The sequence below is a fragment of the Artemia sp. Qi Xiang Cuo genome, chromosome 2 (genome assembly GCF_049724085.1).
Source record: "Artemia sp. Qi Xiang Cuo chromosome 2, ASM4972408v1, whole genome shotgun sequence".
Lineage (NCBI taxonomy): Eukaryota > Metazoa > Arthropoda > Branchiopoda > Anostraca > Artemiidae > Artemia > Artemia sp. Qi Xiang Cuo.
In genome coordinates this window covers 68411342-68434996 of record NC_142795.1, presented here as the reverse complement: position 1 = coordinate 68434996, position 23655 = coordinate 68411342, and the positions used below count along the sequence as shown (strand labels likewise).

Below are 23655 nucleotides of genomic sequence, written 5' to 3'. Positions count from 1 at the left end.
TATATTTGGGTATACGGTAACAAATTTAATTTTTTAGGAAATGGGGGGGGGGGGAGGGTTTTGAACGCATTAAATTTCAGGAAGAGATTCTTCAATGCAGACTAGCCTGGAAATTTTTTAAAAAAAAATCCCTAAAAAAAAAAAAAAAACACTGATCTTTATAAAAAAAAAATCAAAATGTAAAAAAAATGAAGCTTTTTTAAAAATTAAAAAATTAAAATAATCATAATTTTATTATAATACCAAATTAATGATCGAAAGCTAAGCAATTTTTCAAAAACATTCCCTAAAAAAGGCCACTGATATTTATAAAAAAACACCCCTTAAATGTAGACGGGCCTTTAATTATTTTAAAAAACATACCTAAAAAAAAAAAGCCACTGATATTTATAAAAAAAAAGGAAGCTTTTGTAAAAATTAATACATTTTTAAAAGAGGTAACAAAACATTGTAATTAAATAGTTTATTAATTAAATTAATTAAAATAAAATTTTTTTTTTTTTTTTTGCAGAAGGGCCTTGAATTATTTTAAAAAAAAAACCTAAAAAAAGGGTAATTTATATTTATAAAAAAGGAAGCTTTTTTAAAAATAAATACATTAAAAAATCAACATTTTATTATAATCCCAAATTGCTGATCGAAAGCTAAGCACTTTTTTCTAAAAACATCTAAAAGACCCATTGATCTCGATAAAAAATCACACCATAAATTTCAACCTATAAGAGAATTAGAGGTTTTTTCAGCTCCTAAAAACAACAGGCTTCTAAGTAGATAAGTACCCTTAGTTCTAGTGTAAGGAAAGAATTTCTTCCTTAACTTAATGACAAGACAATTTCTTTTTAATATAATAATGAGAATATTTTTTACTCACCAAAAATTGGTTATAATTTTTCTATTACATAGAAAAATCCATTTTTCTATGTAAATGCTTTTTACAAAAAATGCCTGTAATGCTATCTCGAATATAAACTATTCAAAACTGATGGAGAATCAAATATGAAATCTGAATATATACAAAAATAATTGGCGGGTAAAAAGAGTCATCGGTTTTCTGGTTTACCACTAAAAAAAGACACTGAACTTTTGAAATTACGCAAATCCTCTTGACAAAGAGTGTAATGACCGAGTGTAATGACCTGTTTACCTATCAGAAAAACCGGAAGGAACGTAAAGTCGTAGAAGTAGTACCTTGGTATATACTAATGTAAAGTCATGTGAATTGTCAAAAAAATTTCTTCTAATTTAATCACTTTATATTAGTAACCTTGGTTATGCGCTTTTTATGTAAAAAGAAAAACCAAAATTATTTTGTTATTACTAGAATTGTATATCAGAAGACAATTTGATTGTGTCAATCCAGTGCGTTTTTACTGATTTGGGTTGATTGATGTTTCATTTTGAATTATACTGTCAGGCTACATATTTTTGTTCCACTAAGAGGAGGTTTCAGTACTTCTGCAAAAATTTGTTAATGTTTTTGCTTTTTAGATTTCTGCTCAATTGATTTTTACTTCTTTCATGCCGTTTTTCTTTTTTTTTTATTTTTTTGTGCTAAAATTGATTTCCTCATGTGTACCCTACATATTTGGGCTTTGTTATTTATGTAGTCAACTGTCTTAGCTGAAGTTTTTCGTGTAATACTTTTATATCTTCATTTGACTTTACTGTTTTAACGCTGAATGTCAGGATATGAATGCTGATTGTATATGCTTGTTTTTTTTTGCTGATTCACCCAAGAGCAGATGTATCTTGAGTAATTTCTGTGGGGTTTAAGCTTAAATCTTGATCTTTACTTATCTAAGAAAACAGTTTTTTTACTGGCACGGCTGATTGGAAGAGCGGCTTAAGCAACAGAAGCTAAGAGTACAAGAAGCCTGTGTATAGCAAACTCCCACAAAAGACCAAGGGATACTAAAAATCAAATACAAAAAGCTGAAAATAATACTGTGCTGCTAAGTAAAAAGAATACTGGGTAGTTCCTACATCTTCTGTCAAATATTCTGTTGTTATTTTTGTCAGCTTTACTCCATCTAGTTCAAACTAGTCAAATCGTTTAGAAGTTGTGTAGTATGATAATACTTTCAAATTAATACCCGGGTGCCTATCTATATTTAATTGATCTATGACTACGGAATTTCTGAATTTCATGTGGCACAGGGAATGGACGAAGGTTTTTGTAAAGCTACAGCTTACAAAATTGAAATAATTGTCGGAACCAAATTTAAGTTCAATTGGTATTGGGGAGGATGGAAGATAGTCTTGTTCCCCAAAAAGTAAAAATGGTAATTGAAGTTTCCACTCGCTACAATCTGCGTAATTTTGTTTGATTTGACCAAAATGCTTACTCTCATTTAAATTGCTCTCATAAACGGTTATATATTGGTGCCTAGATTAGACCGTCTCATTTTTCATGTTGAAAACATGAATCAGAAAATAAAAATGCACTTCCAGCACTCTTCTTTAGCAGGCTTTATGCACCCATCCTATGATCTCCTAATATTCCAGGTTTATGTGTTATCTTACATCACATATTTACTTGATGGCACTACTTGTGCTTTCTTCGACGCTTCCCATTTGCCCAGTCATTCGGGACACTCTCATACCTTGTTGGTATGAATGGATTTTGCTTGCCTGGCTTTCTGGGAACCTTCTTGCAGAGCTATCGACTCCCCGCGATAGAGCTGGTCTTGGTTGGTTTCGCATTGCAGTGCTGATAGTTAGGTAAGTTTTCAGTTTTCTTTTACTTCTAAGCATTGGTGCAGACAGCTTAAAATCAGAGAAGGGATTAGAGAAATTATTTGGGACTGAAAAATTCATATTGTGCCAAATTACAAATATTCTAGGATTTTTCGCATCTTCCCATTTCTTATGCAATTAAGTAAAAAAAAAAATCTACAAAATAAGTTTTTCAAAAAAAAAGTAAAGAACTCCATTAAACCAAAAATGAACAAAAATAGAATCAAATAATCTACCGAGAATACATCAGTAGTAATCAACATTATACTTCTAGGGGGCCCCCGTACCGGACCGGTTTCTGGTGGGTATAGTCTGGTTTGGTAGGTACAATCTGGTTAGGTGGGTATAATCTGGTTTGATGGGTATAGTCTGGTATGGTTTTTCAAAGAGAGTGACTATCCATATGCATATAGGTAAACATTTCTACAGGGTATTACACCCTTTCAAAGAGAGTGAGTATAACTTGATTGGTGATTGGGATTTGAATAAAAGGAATAGTTTTCTTTACAATTCATATTAGTAAGAGTTGGCAATTGAAATTTTTTTGTGGGTACATATGGAATCCGGTTAATAGCCTGTAGCTTAAAGGTATCTGAGATCTCGTCCCAGTATCGCATACACTATTAGAGATATCAAAATGATATCTCATTTGCATTAAGCTGTTATTGCCAGAGGATTACCCAATTCGCTTCTTAGTGTTAACTGACAGAGTTCCAAATACGAACATTTTGAAAAGCAGAGGATGGTCATTCAAAAAGCGATGATTTCTGTTAAATAAATAATTGTTATACCTTTTAAAATAGCTTTAAGGGGGTTTGAGGGACTCTGTTGTTTTATTCCGTGTGATTTTTTCTTTACATGGTGTTCGTTCAAAAAGCGAGGATTTCTGTTAAATAAACAATTCTTATATTTTTTCCGTTCGATTGAAAGCGAGGATTTCTGTTAAATAAATAATTGTTATACCTTTTAAAATAGCTTTACGGGGTTTGAGGGACTCTGTTATTTTATTCCGTGTGATTTTTTCTTTACATGATGTTCATTCAAAAAAGCGACGATTTCTGTTAAATAAATAATTCTTATAACATTTAAACTAGCTTTACGGGGTTTGAGGGGCTTTGTTGTTTTATTCAGTGTTATTTTTCCTTGATCGGGGTTTGATTCAAAAAGCGAGGATATCTTTTAAATAGATAATTCTGATAGTTTGTCCGTTCTATTGAAAGCAAGGATTTATAATAAATAAATAATTGTTATACCTTTTAAAATAGCTTTACGGGGTTTGAGGGACTCTGTGGTTTTATTCCGTGTGATATTTTCTTTACGTGGTCTTCGTTCGAAAAGCGAGGATTTTTTTTAAATAAATAATCCAGATATTTTTTCCGTTCAATCGAAAGTGAGGATTTATGTTAGATAAATAATTTTTATACCTTTTAAAATAGCTTTAAGGGGTTTGGAGGACTCTTTCGTTTCATTCCTTGTGATTTTTTCTTTGCATGGAGTTCGTTCAAAAAGCGAGGATTTCTGTTAAATAAATAATTGTTATACCGCTTAAAATAGCTTTACGGGGTTTGAGGGACTCTGTTGTTTTATTCCGTGTGATTTTTTCTTTACATAGTGTTCGTTCAAAAAGCGAGGATTTCTTTTAAATAAATAATTCTTATACATTTTAAAATAGCTATACGGGGTTTGATGGACTCTGTTGTTTTATTCCTTGTGATTTTTTCTTTACATGGTGTTCGTTCAAAAGCGAGGATTTCTGTTAAATAAATAATTGTTATACATTTTAAAATAGCTTTACTGGGTTTGAGGGACTCTGTTGTTTTATTCAGTTTGATTTTTTATTTACATGGTGTTCGTTCAAAAGCGAGGATTTCTGTTAAATAAATAATTGTTATACCTTTTAAAATAGATTTACGGGGTTTGAGGTACTCTGTTGTTTTATTCCGTGTAATTTTTTCTTTAAATGGTGTTCGTTCAAAAAGCGAGGATTTCTGTTAAATAAATAATTGTGATGCCTTTTAAAATAGCTTTACGGGGTTTGAGGGACTCTGTCGTTTTATTCCGTATGATTTTTTCTTTACATGGTGTTCGTTCAAAAAGCGAGGATTTCTGTTAAATAAATAATTCTTAAACCTTTTAAAATAGCTTTACGGGGTTTGAGGGACTCTGTTGTTTTATTCCGTGTGATTTTTTCTTTACATGGTGTTCGTTCAAAAAGCGAGGATTTCTGTTTAAATAAATAATTGCTATACCTTTTAAAATAGCTTTACGGGGGTTTGAGGGACTCTGTCGTTTTATTCCGTGTTATTTTTTCTTTACATTGTGTTCGTTCAAAAAGCGAGGATTTCTGTTAAATAAATAATTCTTATACTTTTTCCGTTTAATTAAAAACAAGGGTTTTTGCTAAATAAATAATTCTTATACCTTTTTAAAATAGCTTTCCGGGACTTGAAGGACTCTGTTGATTTATTCCGTGTGATTTTTTCTTTTACATGGTGTTCGTTCAAAAAGCGAGGATTTCTGTTAAATAAATAATTGTTATACCTTTTAAAATAGCTTTACGGGGTTTGAGGAACTCTGTTGTTTTATTCCGTGTAATTTTTTCTTTACATGGTGTTCGTTCAAAAAGCGAGGATTTCTGTTAAATAAATAATTCTTATATTTTTTCCGTTCAATTGAAAGCGAGGATTTCTGTTAAATGAATAATTGTTATACCTTTTAAAATAGCTTTACGGGGTTTGAGGGACTCTGTTGTTTTATTCCATGTGATATTTTCTTTACATGGTGTTCGTTCAAAAAGCGAGGATTTCTGTTAAATAAATAATTCTTATATTTTTTTCGTTCAATTTATAGCGAGGATTTCTTTTAAATGAATAATTGTTATACCTTTTAAAATAGCTTTACGGGGTTTGAAGGACTCTGTTGTTTTATTCGTTGTGATTTTTTCTTTACGTGGTGTTCGTTTAAAAAGCTAGGATTTATGTTAAATAAATAATTCTTATAAATTTTAATATATATTTACGGGGTTTGAGTGACTCTGTTGTTTTATTCCGTGTTATTTTTTCTTTACATGGTGTTCGTTCAAAAAGCGAGGATTTCTGTTAAATAAATAATTGTTATACCTTTTAAAATAGCTTTACGGGGTTTGATGGACTCTGTTGTTTTATTCCGTGTATTTTTTTCTTTACATGGTGTTCGTTCAAAAAGCGAGGATTTCTGTTAAATAAATAATTGTTATACCTTTTAAAATAGCTTTACGGGGTTTGAGGGACTCTGTTGTTTTATTCCATGTGATTTTTTCATTACATAGTGTTCGTTCAAAAAGCAAGGATTTTTGTTAAATAAATAATTTTTATACCTTTTAAAATAGCTTTACGGGGTTTGAGGGACTCTGTTGTTTTATTCTGTGTGATTTTTTCTTTATATGGTGTTCGTTCAAAAAGCGAGGATTTCTGTTGAATAAATAATTATTATACCTTTTAAAATAGCTTTACGGGGGTTTGAGGGACTCTGTTGTTTTATTCCGTGTGATTTTTTCTTTACATGGTGTTCGTTCAAAAAGCGAGGATTTCTGTTAAATAAATAATTCTTATATTTTTTTCGTTCAATTGAAAGCGAGGATTTCTGTTAAATAAATAATTTTTATACCTTTTAAAATAGCTTTACGGGGTTTGAGGGACTCTGTTGTTTTATTCCGTGTGATTTTTCTTTACATGATGTTCGTTCAAAAAGCGAGGATTTCTGTTAAATAAATAATTTTTATACCTTTTAAAATAGCTTTACGTGGTTTGAGGGACTCTTTTGTTTTATTCCGTGTGATTTTTTCTTTACATGGAGTTCGTTCAAAAAGCGAGTATTTCTGTTAAATAAATAATTCTGATATTTTTTTCCGTTCAATTGAAAGCGAGGATTTCTATTAAATAAATAATTTTTATAACTTTTAAAATAGCTTTACGGGGTTTGAGGGACTCTGTTGTTTTATTCCGTGTGATATTTTATTTACATGGTGTTCGTTCAAAAAGCGAGGATTTCTGTTAAATAGATAAATCTGATATTTTTTCCGTTCAATCAATAGTGAGGATTTTTTTTAGATGAAAAATTTTTATAACTTTTAAAATAGCTTTATGGGGTTTAGAGGACTCTTTTGTTTCATTCAGTGTGATTTTTTCTTTACATGATGTTTGTACCAATTTCTAGGATTTCTGTTAAATAAATAAGTGTTATACCTTTTAAAATAGCTTTACGGGGTTTGAGAGACTCTGTTGTTTTATTCCGTTTGATTTTTTCTTTACATGGTGCTCGTTCAAAAAGCGAGGATTTCAGTTAAATAAATAATTGTTATACCTTTTAAAATAGCTTTACGGGGTTTGAGGGACTCTGTTGTTTTATTCCGTGTGATTTTTTCTTTACATGGTGTTCGTTCAAAAACCGAGGATTTCAGTTAAATAAATAATTGTTATACCTTTTAAAATAGCTTTACGGGGTTTGAGGGACTCTTTTGTTTTATTCCGTGTGATTTTTTGTTTACATGGTGTTCGTTCAAAAAGTGAGGATTTCTGTTAAATAAATAATTCTTATACCTTTTAAAATAGCTTTACGGGGTTTGAGGGACTCTGTTGTTTTATTCCGTATGATTTTTTCTTTACATGGTGTTCGTTCAAAAAGTGAGAATTACTGTTAAATAAATAATTCTTATACCTTTTAAAATAGCTTTACGGGGTTTGAGGGACTCTGTTGTTTTATTCCGTCTGATTTTTATTTACATGGTTTTCGTTAAAAAAGCGAGGATTTCTGTTAAATAAATAATTCTTATACCTTTTAAAATAGCTTTACGGGGTTTGAGGGACTCTGTTGTTTTATTCCGTGTGATTTTTTCTTTACATGGTGTTCGTTCAAAAAGCGAGGATTTCTGTTAAATAAATAATTCTTATACCTTTTAAAATAGCTTTACGGGGGTTTGAGGGACTCTGTTGTTTTATTCCGTGTGATTTTTTCTTTACATGGTGTTCGTTCAAAAAGCGAGGATTTCTGTTAAATAAATAATTCTTATATTTTTTTCGTTCAATTGAAAGCGAGGATTTTTGTTAAATAAATAATTGTTATACCTTTAAAATAGCTTTACGGGGTTTGAGTGACTCTGTTGTTTTATTCAGTGTTATTTTTTCATTACATTATGTTAGTTCAAAAAGCTAGGATTTCTGTTAAATAAATTATTGTTATACCGTTTAAAAGACGTTTACGGGGTTTGAGGGACTCTTCTGTTTCATTCTATCTTATTTTTTCTTTTACATTGAGTTCATTCAAAAGCAAAGATTTATCATCAATAAATATTTTTCAGACCTTTTAAAATAGCTGGCACGGTTTTGAGGGACTATGGCGTTTAAATAAGTGTGATTTATTCTTTACATTGTGTTCGTACAAAAAGCGAGTCTTTCTTGTAAATAGATAATTCTTATATTTTTTCCGTTCAAATGAAAGCGAGGATTTCTGTTAAATAAATAATTGTTATACCTTTTAAAATAGCTTTAAAGGGTTCGAGGGACTCAGTTGTTTTAGTCCGTGTGATTTTTTCTTTACATGGTGTTCGTTCAAAAAGCGAGGATTTCTGTTAAATAAATAATTGTTATACCGATTAAAATAGCTTTACGGGGTTTGAGAGACTCTGTTGTGTTATTCCGTTTGATTTTTTCTTTACATGGTGTTCGTTCAAAAAGCGAGGATTTCTGTTAAATAAATAATTCTTATACCTTTTAAAATAGCTTTACGGGGTTTGAGGGACTCTGTTGTTTTATTCCGTGTGATTTTTTCTTTACATGGTGTTCGTTCAAAAAGCAAGGATTTCTGTTAAATAAATAATTGTTAAACCTTTTAAAATAGCTTTACGGGGTTTGAGGGACTCTGTTGTTTTACTCCGTGTGATTTTTTCTTTACATGGTGTTCTTTCAAAAAGCGAGGATTTCTTTTAAATAAATAATTGTTATACCGTTTAAAATAGATTTACGGGGTTTGAAGGGCTCTGTTGTTTCATTCCGTGTGATTTTTTCTTTACATGGCGTTCGTTAAAAAAGCGAGGATTTCTGTTAAATAAATAATTGTTATACCGTTTAAAATAGCTTTACGGGGTTTTAGGGACTCTGTTGTTTTATTCCGTATGATTTTTTCTTTACATGTTGTTCGTTCAAAAAGTGAGAATTTCTGTTAAATAAATAATTCTTATACCTTTTAAAATAGCTTTACGGGGTTTGAGGTAATCTGTTGTTTTATTCAGTGTGATTTTTCTTTACATGGTGTTCATTCAAAAAGCGAGGATTTCTGTTAAATAAATAATTGTTATACCTTTTAAAATAGCTTTACGGGGTTTGAGGGGCTCTGTTTTTCTATTCCATGTGATTTTTTCTTTACATGGTGTTCATTCAAAAAGCGAGGATTTCTTTTAAATAAATAATTGTTATACCTTTTAAAATAGCTTTACGGGGGTTTGAAGGACTCTTTTGTTTCATTCCATTTTAATTTTTCTTTAAATGGTGTTCGTTCAAAAAGCGAGGATTTCTGGTAAATAAATAATTCTTATACTTTTTCCGTTCAATTGAAAGCGAGGATTTCTGTTAAATAAATAATTTTTATACCTTTTAAAATAGCTTTACGGGGTTTGAGGGGCTCTGTTGTTTTATTCCGTGTGATTTTTTCTTAACATGATGTTAGTTCAAAAAGCGAGGATTTCTGTTAAATAAATAATTGTTATACTGTTTAAAATAGCTCTAGGGAGCTTGAAGGACTCTGTTGTTTTATTCCATGTTATTTTTTCTTTTACATTGTGTTCATTTAAAAGGCAAGTGTTTATGTTAAATAAAAAATTGATATAAATTTTAAATTATATTTAAGTGGTTTGAGTGACTCTGTTGTTTTATTCCGTGTGATATTTTCTTTACATGTTGTTCGTTCAAAAAGCGAGGATTTCTGTTAAATAAATAATTCTTATATTTTTTCCGTTCAATTGAAAGCGAGGATTTCTGTTCAATAAATAATTGTTATACCTTTTAAAATTGCTTTACGGGGTTTGAAGGACTCTGTTGTTTTATTCCGTGTGATTTTTTCTTTACATGGTGTTCGTTCAAAAAGCGAGGAATTCTGTTAAATAAATAATTGTTATACCTTTTTAAAATAGCTTTAAGGGGTTTGATGGACTCTGTTGTTTTATTCCGTGTTATTTTATCTTTACATGGTGTTCGTTCAAAAAGCGAGGATTTCAGTTAAATAAATAATTTTTATACCTTTTAAAATAGCTATACAGGTTTTGATGGAATATGTTGTTTTATTCCGTGTGATTTTTTCTTTACATGGTGTTCGTTCAAAAAGCGAGGATTTCTGTTAAATAAATAATTCATATAACTTTTAAAATATCTTTAGGGGGTTTGAGGGACTCTGTGGTTTTATTCCGTGTGATTTTTTCTTTACATGGTGTTCGTTCAAAAAGCGAGGATTTCTGTTAAATAAATAATTGTTATACCTTTTAAAATAGCTTTACGGGGTTTGAGGGACTCTGTTGTATTAGTCCGTGTGATATTTTCTTTACATGGTGTTCGTTCAAAAAGCGAGGATTTCTGTTAAATAAATAATTGTTATACCGTATAAAATAGCTTTACGGGGTTTGAGGGACTCTGTCGTTTTATTCCGTATGATTTTTTCTTTACATGGTGTTCGTTCAAAAAGCGAGGATTTCTGTTAAATAAATAATTGTTATACCTTTTAAAATAGCTTTACGGGGTTTGAGGGACTCTCTTGTTTTATTACGTGTGATTTTTTCTTTACATGGTGTTCGTTCAAAAAGCGAGGATTTATGTTAAATAAATAATTTTTATACCTTTTAAATTAGATTTAAGTGGTTTGAGGGTCTGTTTCGTTTTATTCCGTGTGATTTTTTCTTTAAATGGTGTTGTTTAAAAAAGCGATGATTTCTTTTAAATAAATAATTTTTATACATTTTAAAATAGCTTTACGTGGTTTTAGGGACTCTGTTGTTTTATTCCTTTTGATTTTTTCTTTACATGGTGTTCGTTCAAAAAGCGAGGATTTCTGTTAAATAAATAATTGTTATACCTTATAAAATAGCTTTACGGGGTTTGAGGGACTCTGTTGTTTTATTCCGTATGATTTTTTCTTTACATGGTGTTCGTTCAAAAAGAGAGGATTTCTGTTAAATAAATAATTGTTATACCTTTTAAAATAGGTTAACGGGGTTTGAGGGACTCTGTTGTTTTATTCCGTGTGATTTTTTGTTTACATGGTGTTCGTTCAAAAAGCGAGGATTTCTGTTAAATAAAAAATTGTTATACCTTTTAAAATAGCTTCACAGGGTTTGGGGGACTCTGTTGTTTTATTCCGTATGATTTTTTCTTTACATGGTTTTCTTTACAGGGTGTTCGTTCAAAAAGCGAGGATTTCTGTTAAATAATTAATTCTTATACCTTTTAAAATAGCTTAACGGGGTGTGATGGTCTCTTTTGATTTTGTTTATGGTAATTTGTCATTACTTGTTGGTTATTCAAAAATCGATGATTTCCGTTAAATGTACAATTCTCATAACTTTTAATTTTGCTTTTCGGAATTTGAGGGACTGTGTCTTATTATTACGTGTGATTTTTTCTTTACCGGGTTTTGGTTCAAAAAGATAGTATTTCAGTTAAATTAATAATTCTTATACAGTTTAAAGTTTCTTTAAGGGATTTGAGGGACTCTGTTTTTTTATTCTATATGATTTTTTCTTTACATGGTGTTCGTTCAAAAAGTGAGGATTTCTGTTAAATAAATAATTCTTATACCTTTTAAAATAGCTTTACGGGGTTTGAGGGACTCTGTTGTTTTATTCCGTGTGATTTTTTCTTTACATGGTGTTCGTTCAAAAAGCGAGGATTTCTGTTAAATAAATAATTCTTATACCTTTTAAAATAGCTTTACGGGGTTTGAGGGACTCTGTTGTTCTATTCCGTGTGATTTTTTCTTTACATGGTGTTCGCTCAAAAAGCGAGGATTTCTGTTAAATAAATAATTGTTATACCTTTTAAAATAGCTTTACAGGGGTTTGAGGGACTCTGTTGTTTTATTCCGTGTGAATTTTTCTTTACATGGTGTTCGTTCAAAAAGCGAGGATTTCTGTTAAATAAATAATTCTTATATTTTTTCCGTTCAATTTAAAGCGAGGATTTTTGTTAAATAAATAATTTTTATACCTTTTAAAATAGCTTTACGGGGTTTGAGGGAATTTGTTGTTTTATTCCGTGTGATTTTTTCTTTACATGGTGTTCGTTCAAAAAGCGAGGATTTCTGTTAAATAAACAATTGTTATACCTTTTAAAATAGCTTTACGGGGTTTGAAGGACTCTGTTGTTTTATTCCGTGTGATTTTTTCTTTACATGGTGTTCGTTCAAAAAGCGAGGATTTATCTTAAATAAATAATTGTTACACATTTTAATCTTGATTTACGGTGTTTGAGTGACTCTTTCTTTTTAGTCACTTTGATTTTTTCTTTAAATTCTGTTATTTCAAAAAGCGATGATTTCTGTTAAATAAATAATTGTTATACCTTTTAAAATAGCTTTACGGGGTTTGACGGACTCTTTTGATTTATTCCGTGTGATATTTTCTTTACATGGTGTTCGTTCAAAAAGCGAGGATTTCTGTTAAATAAATAATTCTTATATTTTTTCAGTTCAATTGAAAGCGAGGATTTCTCTTAAATAAATAATTGTTCTACCTTTTAAAATAGCTTTATGGGGTTTGATGGACTCTGTTGTTTTATTCCGTGTGATTTTTTCTTTACATGGTGTTCGTTCAAAAAGCGAGGATTTCTGTTAAATAAATAATTGTTATACCGCTTAAAATAGCTTTACGGGGTTTGAGAGACTCTGTTGTTTTATTCCGTATGATTTTTTCTTTACATGGTGCTCGTTCAAAAAGCGAGGATTTCTGTTAAATAAATAATTGTTATACCTTTTAAAATAGCTTTACGGGGTTTGAGGGACTCTGTTGTTTTATTCCGTGTGATTTTTTCTTTACATGGTGTTCGTTCAAAAAGCGAGGATTTCCGTTAAATAAATAATTGTTATACCTTTTAAATTAGCTTTACGGGATTTGAGGGACTCTGTTGTTTTATTCAGTGTGATTGTTCTTTACTTGATGTTCGTTCAAAAAGAAAGGATTTCTGTTAAATAAAAAATTGTTATACCTTTTAAAATAGCTTTACGGGGTTTGAGGGACTCTGTTGTTTTATTCCGTGTGATTTTTTCTTTACATGGTGTTCTTTCAAAAAGAAAAGATTTCTGTTAAATAAATAATTGTTATACCTTTTAAAATAGCTTTACGGGGTTTGAGGGACTCTGTTGTTTTATTCCATGTGATTTTTTCTTTACTTGGTGTTCGTTCAAAAAGCGAGGATTTCATTTAAATAAATAATTCTTATACCGTTTAAAAGAGCTTTAAGGGGTTTTAGGGGCTGTGTTGTTCCATTCAATTTGATTTTTCATTTACATAGTGTTTGTTCAAAAATTGAGGATTTTCTTTTAATAAATAATTGTTATACCGTTGAAAATAGCTTTAAAGTGTTTGAAGGACTCTGCTGTTTTATTCAATGTGATTTTTTCTTTACATGTTCTTCGTTCAAAAAGTGAGGATTTCTGTTAAATAAATAATTCTTATACCTTTTAAAATAGCCTTACGGGGTTTGAGGTACTCTGTTGTTTTATTCCGTGTGATTTTTTCTTTACATGATGTTCGTTCAAAAAGCGAGGATTTCTGTTAAATAAATAATTGTTATACCTTTTAAAATAGCTTTACGGGGTTTGAGGCACTCTGTTGTTCTATTCCGTGTGATTTTTTATTTACATGGTGTTCGCTCAAAAAGCGAGGATTTCTTTTAAATAAATAATTGTTATAACTTTTAAAATAGCTTTACGGGGGTTTGAGGGACTCTGTTGTTTTATTCCGTGTGATTTTTTCTTTACATGGTGTTCGTTCAAAAAGCGAGGATTTCTGTTAAATAAATAATTCTTATATTTTTTCCGTTCAATTGAAAGCTAGTATTTTTGTTAAATAAATAATTCTTATACCTTTTTAAAATAGCTTTACGGGGTTTGAAGGACTCTGTCGATTTATTCCATGTGATTTTTTCTTTACATGATGTTCGTTCAAAAAAGCGAGGATTTCTGTTAAATGAATAATTCTTATACAGTTTAAAATAGCTTTACGGGGTTTGAAGGACTCCTTCGTTATATTCTATGTTATTTTTTCTTTACAGAATGTTTGTTCAAAAAGCGAGGCTTTCTTTTAAATAGTCAATTGTTATACCTTTTAATATCTCCTTAATGGGTTTGTGGGAATCTGGTGTTGTATTCAATGTGATTTTTTATTTACCTTGTGTTCTTTCAAAAAGAGAGGATTTCTGTTAAATAAATAATTCTTATATTTTTTTTTCCGTTCAAATGAAAACAAGGATTTCTATTAAATAAATGATTGTTATACCTTTTAAAATAGCTTTACGGGGTTAGATGGACTCTGTTGTTTTAATCCATGTGATATTTTCTTTACATGGTGATCGTTCAAAAAGCGAGGATTTTTGTTAAATAAATAATTGTTATACCTTTTAAAATAGCTTTACGGGGTTTGATGGACTCTGTTGTTTTATTCCGTGTGATTTTTTCTTTACATGGTGTTCGTTCAAAAAGCGAGGATTTCTGTTAAATAAATAATTCTTATATTTTTTCCGTTCAATTTAAAGCGAGGATTTTTGTTAAATAAAAAATTTTTATATCGTTAAAAATAACTATCCAGGGTCTGAAGGTATCTGACGTTTTATTCCGTATGATTTTATCTTTATATGATGTTCGTACAATTGAAAGCGAGGAGGTCTGTTAATTAAACGTTTTTTATACAGTTCAAAAGAGCTATTATGGGGTTTAGTGAGTATGTCTTGTTTTTAATAGTGATTTTTCCATTACATGGTTTTCGTACAAAAAGCGAGGATTTCTGTTAAATAAATAATTGTTATACCTTTTAAAATAGCTTAACGGGGTTTGAGGGACTCTGTTGTTTTATTCCGTGTGATTTTTTCTTTACAAGGTGTTCGATCAAAAAGCGAGGATTTCTTTTAAATAAATAATTCTTATATTTTTTCCGTTCAATTGAAAGCGAGGATTTCTGTTCAATAAATAATTTTTATACCTTTTAAAATAGCTTGACAGTGATTGGGGTACTCGTCTTTTACTGTCCGTTGTATTTTTCTTTACATGGTTGTTGTATAAAATGTAAGGAATTCTGTTTAGTAAACAATTATTATACCTTTTCAGAAATCTTTACAGGGTGGGATGTAATCTGGGTTTTTATACAATGTGATATTTCCTTTAAATAATGTTCGTTCAAAAAGCGAGGATTTCTGTTAAATAAATAATTGATATACCTTTTAAAATAGCTTTACGGGGTTTGAGGGACTCTGTTGTTTTATTCCGTTTGATTTTATCTTTACATGGTGTTCGTTCAAAAAGCGAGGATTTCAGTTAAATAAATAATTGTTATACCTTTTAAAATAGCTTTACGGGGTTTGAGGGAATCTGTTGTTTTATTCCGTGTGATTTATTCTTTACATGGTGTTCGTTCAAAAAACGAGGATTTCTGTTAAATAAATAATTCATATACCTTTTAAAATAGCTTTACGGGGTTTGAGGGACTCTGGTGTTTTATTCCGTGTGATTTTTTCTTTACATGATATTCGTTCAAAAAGCGAGGATTTCTTTTAAATAAATAGTTTTTATACCTTTTAAAATAGCTTTTATGGGTTTGTGGGAGTATGTTTTTTTATTAAGTTTTATTTTTTATTTTAATGGTGTTAGTTAAAAAATATATTATTTCTTTTAAATAATTAATTTTTATAACTTTTAAATTATCTTTAAGGGGTTTGAGGGACTCTGTTGTTTTATTCCGTATGATTTTTTCTTTACTTGGTGTTCGTTCAAAAAGCGAGGATTTCTGTTAAATAAACAATTCTTATACCTTTTAAAATAGCTTTACGGGGTTTGAGGGACTCTGTTGTTTTATTCCGTGTGATTTTTTCTTTACATGGTGTTCGTTCAAAAAGCGAGTATTTCTGTTAAATAAATAATTGTTATACCTTTTAAAATAGCTTTACGGGGTTTGAGGGACTCTTTTGTTTTATTCCGTGTGATTTTTTCTTTACATGGTGTTCGTTCAAAAAGCGATGATTTCTGTTAAATAAATAATTGTTATAACTTTTAAAATAGCTTTAAGGTGTTTTAGTGACTCTGTTGTTTTATTCCGTGTGATTTTTTATTTACATGTTGTTCGTTCAAAAAGCGAGGATTTCTGTTAAATAAATAATTGTTATACCTTATAAAATAGCTTTACGGGGTTTGAGGGACTCTGTTGTTTTATTCCGTATGATTTTTTCTTTACATGGTGTTCCTTCAAAAAGAGAGGATTTCTGTTAAATAAATAATTGTTATACCTTTTAAAATAGCTTAACGGGGTTTGAGGGACTCTGTTGTTTTATTCCGTGGGATTTTTTCTTTACATGGTGTTCGTTCAAAAAGCGAGGATTTCTGTTAAATAAATAATTGTTATACCTTTTAAAATAGCTTCACAGGGTTTGGGGGACTCTGTTGTTTTATTCCGTATGATTTTTTCTTTACATGGTTTTCTTTACAGGGTGTTCGTTCAAAAAGCGAGGATTTCTGTTAAATAAGTAATTCTTATACCTTTTAAAATAGCTTTACAGGGTTTGAGGGACTCTGTTGTTTTATTCCGTGTGATTTTTTCTTTACATGGTGTTCGTTCAAAAAGCGAAGATTTGTTGGCTCATAGGTGAAACTTAAGTCCAGGTATGCATCGAAAAATAAACTATTTCTGTAGAATCTGAGCTAATAGGGGTTTTTGATCATAAACTCTAGTTTCCTGTAAGAAAATTATGGAAAATACAATTCTCTCGTTCAAATGTGAAACTTAGATCAATTCTCTGGTTCAAATGTGAAACTTAAGTCCTGTTTTGTATATTCAGAATAATGAGGACTTATGGTTAAAATTAAATATTTTTTTTTTCATAAAAACAAAATATTTTTTTTAAACTTCGAAATTATTCAACTTTATTTTTTTTTTTACGTATCTTAAATTTACAAATATGCTTAAGGCTCTAACAATTGTAATCTGTGATTGGTCAGAAACACAATGTGGCTTTCCCACTGGTATTCTATGTCCGGATATCGACACTACCTAATCTATTGCATGTATTAAATCAGTATTTTTTACGCAGTAGTACGATAAACACATAAGTCATATCTTTTAAAAAAGTGAAGATAGAGCATTTTAATAGTGTGTTCACATGTCAATGTTATTGTAGCATTGAATGCTGACAAGGAGAAGTATTTAAACTATGAAACAAGTAAAAATGGTAGCACTATTGGAAATTTATGTGTGCATTGTCATGACAGTAAAGAATTTAATTTCTTTGGAGTACCAAAAAATTCAACTCTTCTTATGGTGGATATGCAAGAGTGAGATATCCAGAGATGATAGCACTCAAAGAAAATGCCAACATAAAAATAATAGTTGATGAAGAGGGACGATCTTCTTGCCAGTTCTTGTGGTAACATGCTACCTCTTGTTGCACCCCATCGTCAACTTTCGGGTATTAGCATTCAACGGAAGATCAAAAGAAGACATGCATACTCTTCTACTAATATCATAAACCATATCTTGTCGACGTGTCGAAACTGTTACCTTTGTAAAAATAATGTTGTAATAGACAGTGAAATTGCCGGAAAAATAAAAAGGGCATTGGCAGAAAATATCACTAAGGAATATAAAGATGAATCGATGAAAAACAAAGTGCCAGCAAACGTCACTACCATTAATCAAACAATTAATGAGACAAATAATAGCAACGATGATGTACATATTGAACTTGTGGAAGACCCCCCATTAGAAATGTGTTCACATGCTAGTGTTATTGTAGCATTGAATGCTGACAAGCAGATGTATTTGAAATATGAAACAAGTACAAGTGGTAGCACTATCGGACACGTATGCGTGCGTTGTCATGACACTATGGAATTAAATTTCTTTGGAGTACCAAAAAAATTCAATTATACAAATGGTGGATATGGGAAAGTATCATTTCTAGAGATGTTAGTACTCAAAGAGAAGGCCAACATAAAAATAATAGTTGATGAAGAGGGGTATCTTCATGCTAGTGCTATAGGTAACATGCTACCTATTGATAGAACCTTTCGTCGGCTTTTAGGTATTAACATTCAAATGAAAGCAAAGAGGAAAAGAAAGGCCTACTCTGCTACTAATATCATAAACCATATCTTGTCTACGTGCCTAAACTGTTACCTGTGTAAATATAATGTGATAATAGACAGTGATCTTGCCAGAAAAATAAAAAGGGTATTGTCAGAAAATATTACTATGGAATATAAAGATGAACCGATGAAAAACCAAGCACTAGCAAACGTTACTGGCATTGATCAAACAGTCAATGAATCAAATAATACCAAAGACGAAAAGCATATTGAGCCTGTTCATGAGACACCAGTAAAAATTGTGTATGATTCAAAATGGAATAATGATTATTATACTGATTACGAACTAAGAGAAGACAATAACTACAACATCAAGAGAGAACATGGTGAACTATTTTATGGAACAGATTCAAAATGTCCAAAGTTAATCATTGATATTAATAATGTATCATAATATATTTTTTGTATTAATATTCTACATAACATTATTTCATTAAAAATGTTACATTGTTATGCGTTCATTATTTTTTAGAGTAAGCTAACATATCAAGCGTTTAGAATGTCTATTAAAACATCGACGATGTAAGAAAAGGAATTTGCGTACATCTATTGTCAGACACATGGGATAACATTGTCAAAATCTAGGTATCAGAATAAAAATTGTAGGTAAGTAAGTAAGCAAGTAAGTAAGTAACAAATTCTTTCTTGAAGTCTCTTGGATAAACAATACAGAAATTTCATTAAAGAAATTATGAAAAAATTGTAAGTAAGTAGCAAATTCTTTCTTGAATTCACCTGCTGGATAAACAAAGATATTTCGTTCAAAAAATTATGACAAAATTCTAAGTAAGTAACAAACTCTTTATTGTTTACACGACTTAGATACACGATGTAGAAATTTAATTCAAGAAATTATGAAAATATTCTCAGTAAGTAACAATTTCTTTCTTGAAGTCATTTCTTGGATACACAATACGGAAATTTCACTCAAGAAATTATGAAAATATTTGTAAGTAAGTAACAAACTCTTTATTGTTTTCACCTATTGGATACACAATACGGAAATTTCATTCAATAAATAATGAAAAAATTGTAAGCAAGTAACAAACCCTTTCCTGAAGTCACCTCTTGGATACGCAATACACAATATGGAAATTTCATTTAAGAAATTATGAAAAAATTGTAAGCAAGTAACAAACTCTTTCCTGAAGTCACCTCTTGGATACACAATGCAGAAACTTCATTTAAGAAACTATGAAAAAATTGTAAGTAAGTAACAAATTCTTTCTTGAAGTCACCTCTTGGATACACAACACAGAAATTTCATTAAAGAAATTATGAAAAAATTGTAACTAAGTAGCAAATTCTTTCTTGAATTCACCTGTTGGATAAACAAAAAGACATTTCCTTCAAGAAATTATGACGAAATTCTAAGTAAGTTACAAACTCTTTATTGTTTTCACGAGTTAGATATACGATGTAGAAATTTAATTCAAGAAATTATGAAAAAAATCTCATTAAGTAACAATTTCTTTCTTGAAGTCAACTCTTGGATACACAATACGAAAATTACTTTCAAGAAATTATGAAAATATTTGTAAGTAAGTAACAAACTCTTTATTGATTTCACCTCTTGGATATACAGTACAGATACTTCATTCAAGAAATTATTAAAAAATTCCAAGTAAGTAACTTTTTTTCTCTTTATCACAAACAATTTTCACTTAGCTACACGATGTAGAAATTTAATTCAAGAAATTATGAAAAAATTCTCAGTAAGTAACAATTTCTTTCTTGAAGTCAACTCTTGGATACACAATACGAAAATTTCATTCAAGAAATTATGAAAATATTTGTAAGTAAGTAACAAGCTCTGTATTGACTTCACCTCTTGAATATACAGTACAGATACTTCATTCAAGAAACGTGACTAAACCCGTTTTGAAACTACATGCTATTTGCATGCCTTTCCTTGGCACCCTTCCAAACGAGCGGGGATTCCCCACTGCTTCCTACACATTGCAAAAAACTGAGCAGTACGAAACACGCAAAGACACGACACAAAAACAGAGTCATAGTGAGAGAGATATCCAAAAAGTTGGGTTGATCTAGGTTCACTTAGAGTGGCGCGCCACTCTAAGTGAACCTAGATCAACCCAACTTTTTGGATATCTCTCTCACTATGACTCTGTTTGTGTGTCGTGTCTTTGCGTGTTTTGTACTGCTCACTTTTTTGCAATGTGTAGGAAGCAGTGGGGAATCCCCGCTCGTTTGGAAAGGTGCCAAGGAAAGGCATGAAAATAGCATGTAGTTTCAAAACGGGTTTAGTCACGTTTCTTGAATGAATTATCTGTACTGTATATTCAAGAGGTGAAATCAATACAGAGCTTGTTACTTACTTACAAACATTTTCATAATTTCTTGAATGAAATTTCCGTATTGTGTATCCAAGAGTTGACTTCAAGAAAGAAATTGTTACTTACTGAGAATTTTTTCATAATTTCCTGAATTAAATTTCTATATCGTGTAGCTAAGTGAAAATTGTTTGTGATAAAGAGAAAAAAAGTTACTTACGTGAGTTTTTTTCATAATTTCTTGAATTAAGTATCTGTACTGTATATCCAAGAGGTTAAATCAATAAAGAGTTTGTTACTTAACTAAAAACATTTTCATAACTTCTTGAAAATAATTTTCTTATTGTGTATCCAAAAGATGACTTCAAGAAAGAAATGGTTACTTAGTAAGAATTTTTTCATAATTTCTTGAATTAAATTTCTACATCGTATATCTAAGTCGTGAAAACAAAAAACAGTTTTTTACTTACTTAGAGTTTTGTCATAATTTCTTGAAGGAAATGTCTTTTTGTTTATCCAACAGGTGAATTCAAGAAAGAATTTGCTACTTAGTTACAATTTTTTCATAATTTCTTTAATAAAATTTCTGTATTGTGTATCCAAGAGGTGATTCAAGAAAGAATTTGTTACTTACTTACAATTTTTTCATAGTTTCTTAAATGAAGTTTCTGCATTGTGTATCCAAGATGTGACTTCAGGAAAGAGTTTGTTACTTGCTTACAAATTTTTCATAATTTCTTAAATGAAATTTCCATATTTTGTATTGCGTATCCAAGAGGTGACTTCAGGAAAGAGTTTGTTACTTACTTACAATTTTTTTCATAATTTCTTAAATGAAATTTCCGTATTGTGTATCCAAGAGGTGAAATCAATAAAGAGTTTGTTACTTACTTACAAATATTTTCATAATTTCTTGAATGAAATTTCCGTATTGTGTGTCCAAGAGTTGACTTCAAGAAAGAAATTGTTACTTACTGAGAATTTTTTCATAATTTCTTGAATTAAATTTCTACATCGTGTATCTAAGTCGTGTAAACAATAAAGAGTTTGTTACTTACTTAGAATTTTGTCATAATTTCTTGAACGAAATGTCTTTGTTTATCCAGCAGGTGAATTCAGAAAGAATTTGCTACTTACTTACAATTTTTCATAATTTCTTTAATGAAATTTCTGTATTGTATATCCAAGAGGTGACTTCAAGAAAGAATTTGTTACTTACTTACTTGCACTTACTTACCTACAATTTTTCATTCTGATACCTAGATTTTGACAATGTTATCCCATTTGTCTGACAATAGATGTACGCAAATTCCTTTTCTTACATCGCCGATGTTTTAATAGACATTCTAAACGCTTGATATGCTAGCTTACTCTAAAAAATAATGAACGCATAACAATGTAATATTTTTAATGAAATAATGTTATGTAGAATATTAATACAAGAAAGGTGATTCAAGAAAGAATTTGTTAGGTGATTCAAGAAAGAATTTGTTACTTACTTACAATTTTTTCATAGTTTCTTAAATGAAGTTTCTGCATTGTGTATCCAAGAGGTGACTTCAGGAAAGAGTTTGTTACTTGCTTACAATTTTTTCATAATTTCTTCAATGAAATTTCCATATTTTGTATTGCGTATCCAAGAGGTGACTTCAGGAAAGAGTTTGTTACTTGCTTACAATTTTTCCATAATTTATTGAATGAAATTTGCGTATTGTATATCCAATAGGTGAAAACAATAAAGAGTTTGTTACTTACTTACAAATATTTTCATAATTTCTTGAATGAAATTTCCGTATTGTGTATCCAAGAGTTGACTTCAAGAAAGAAATTGTTACTTACTAACAGTTGCTTCATAATTTCTTTAATTACATTTATAAATTTTGCAATTAAGTCATGTAAAAAAAAAAGAATTTTGTACTTTCTTAGAATTTTGTGATTATTTTTTCAACGAAACGTTTTTGTTTATCCAGCAAGTGAGTTCAAGAAAAAAATTTCTTCTTAGTTGCAATTTTTTAATAGTTTACTTAATTAAATATCTATATTTTGTATCCAAAAGGTGACTTCAAGAAAGAATTTGTTACTTACTTACTTACCTACAATTTTTCATTCTGATACCTAGATTTTGACAATGTTATCCCATTTGTCTGACAATAGATGTACGCAAATTCCTTTTCTTACATCGTCGATGTTTTAATAGACATTCTAAACGCTTGATATGCTAGCTTACTCTAAAAAATAATGAACGCATAACAATGTAACATTTTTAATGAAATAATGTTATGTAGAATATTAATACAAAAAATATATTATGATACATTATTAATATCAATGATTAACTTTGGACATTTTGAATCTGTTCCATAAAATAGTTCACCATGTTCTATCTTGATATTTTATTTATTGTCTTCTCTTAGTTCGTAATCAGTATAATAATCATTATTCCATTTTGAATCATACACAATTTTTACTGGTGTCTCATGAACAGGCTCAATATGCTTTCCGTCTTTGGTATTATTTGATTCATTGACTGTTTGATCAATGCAAGTAACGTTTGCTGGTGCTTTGTTTTTCATCGTTTCATCTTTATATTCCATAGTGATATTTTCTGACAATACACTTTTTATTTTTCTGGCAATTTCACTGTCTATTATCACATTATTTTTAAACAGGTAACAGTTTCGGCACGTAGACATGATATGGTTTATGATATTAGTAGCAGAGTAGACCTTTCTTTTCCTCTTTGCTTTCATTTGAATGCTAATACCTAAAAGCCGACGAAAGGTTCTATCAATAGGTAGCATGTTACCTATTGCAATAGCATGAAGATACCCCTCTTCATCAACTATTATTTTTATGTTGGCATTCTCTTTGAGTACTAACATCTCTGGAAATGATACTTTCCCATATTCATCCTTTGTATAATTGAATTTTTTTGGTATTCCAAAGAAATTTAATTCCAAAGTGTCATGACAATGCACGCATACGTTTCCGATAGTGCTACCACTTGCACTTGTTTCATAGTTCAAATACATCTCCTTGTCAGCATTCAATGCTACAATAACACTAGCATGTGGACACATTTCTAATGGGGGGCCATCCATAAGTTCAATATGCAAATCATCGTTGCTATTATTTGTTTCATTAATTGTTTGATTAATAGTAGTGACGTTTGCTGGCACTTTGTTTTTCATCGATTCATCTTTATATTCCTTAGTGGTATTTTCTGCCAATGCCCTTTTTATTTTTCCGGCAATTTCACTGT

At 30.0% G+C, this 23655-nt stretch overlaps 1 protein-coding gene across 2 annotated transcripts in view; it reads left to right on the top strand.

The window, feature by feature from the left end:
* Positions 1 to 23655, top strand: part of nompC (no mechanoreceptor potential C) — a 502015-nt gene that overhangs the window by 399938 nt on the left and 78422 nt on the right. For both annotated transcript variants that reach the window (XM_089102713.1, XM_089102710.1), the window contains exon 23: positions 2506 to 2721. In XM_089102713.1, the coding sequence (XP_088958839.1) occupies positions 2506 to 2721 (216 nt within the window). The remainder of the gene's footprint in view (positions 1 to 2505; positions 2722 to 23655) is intronic.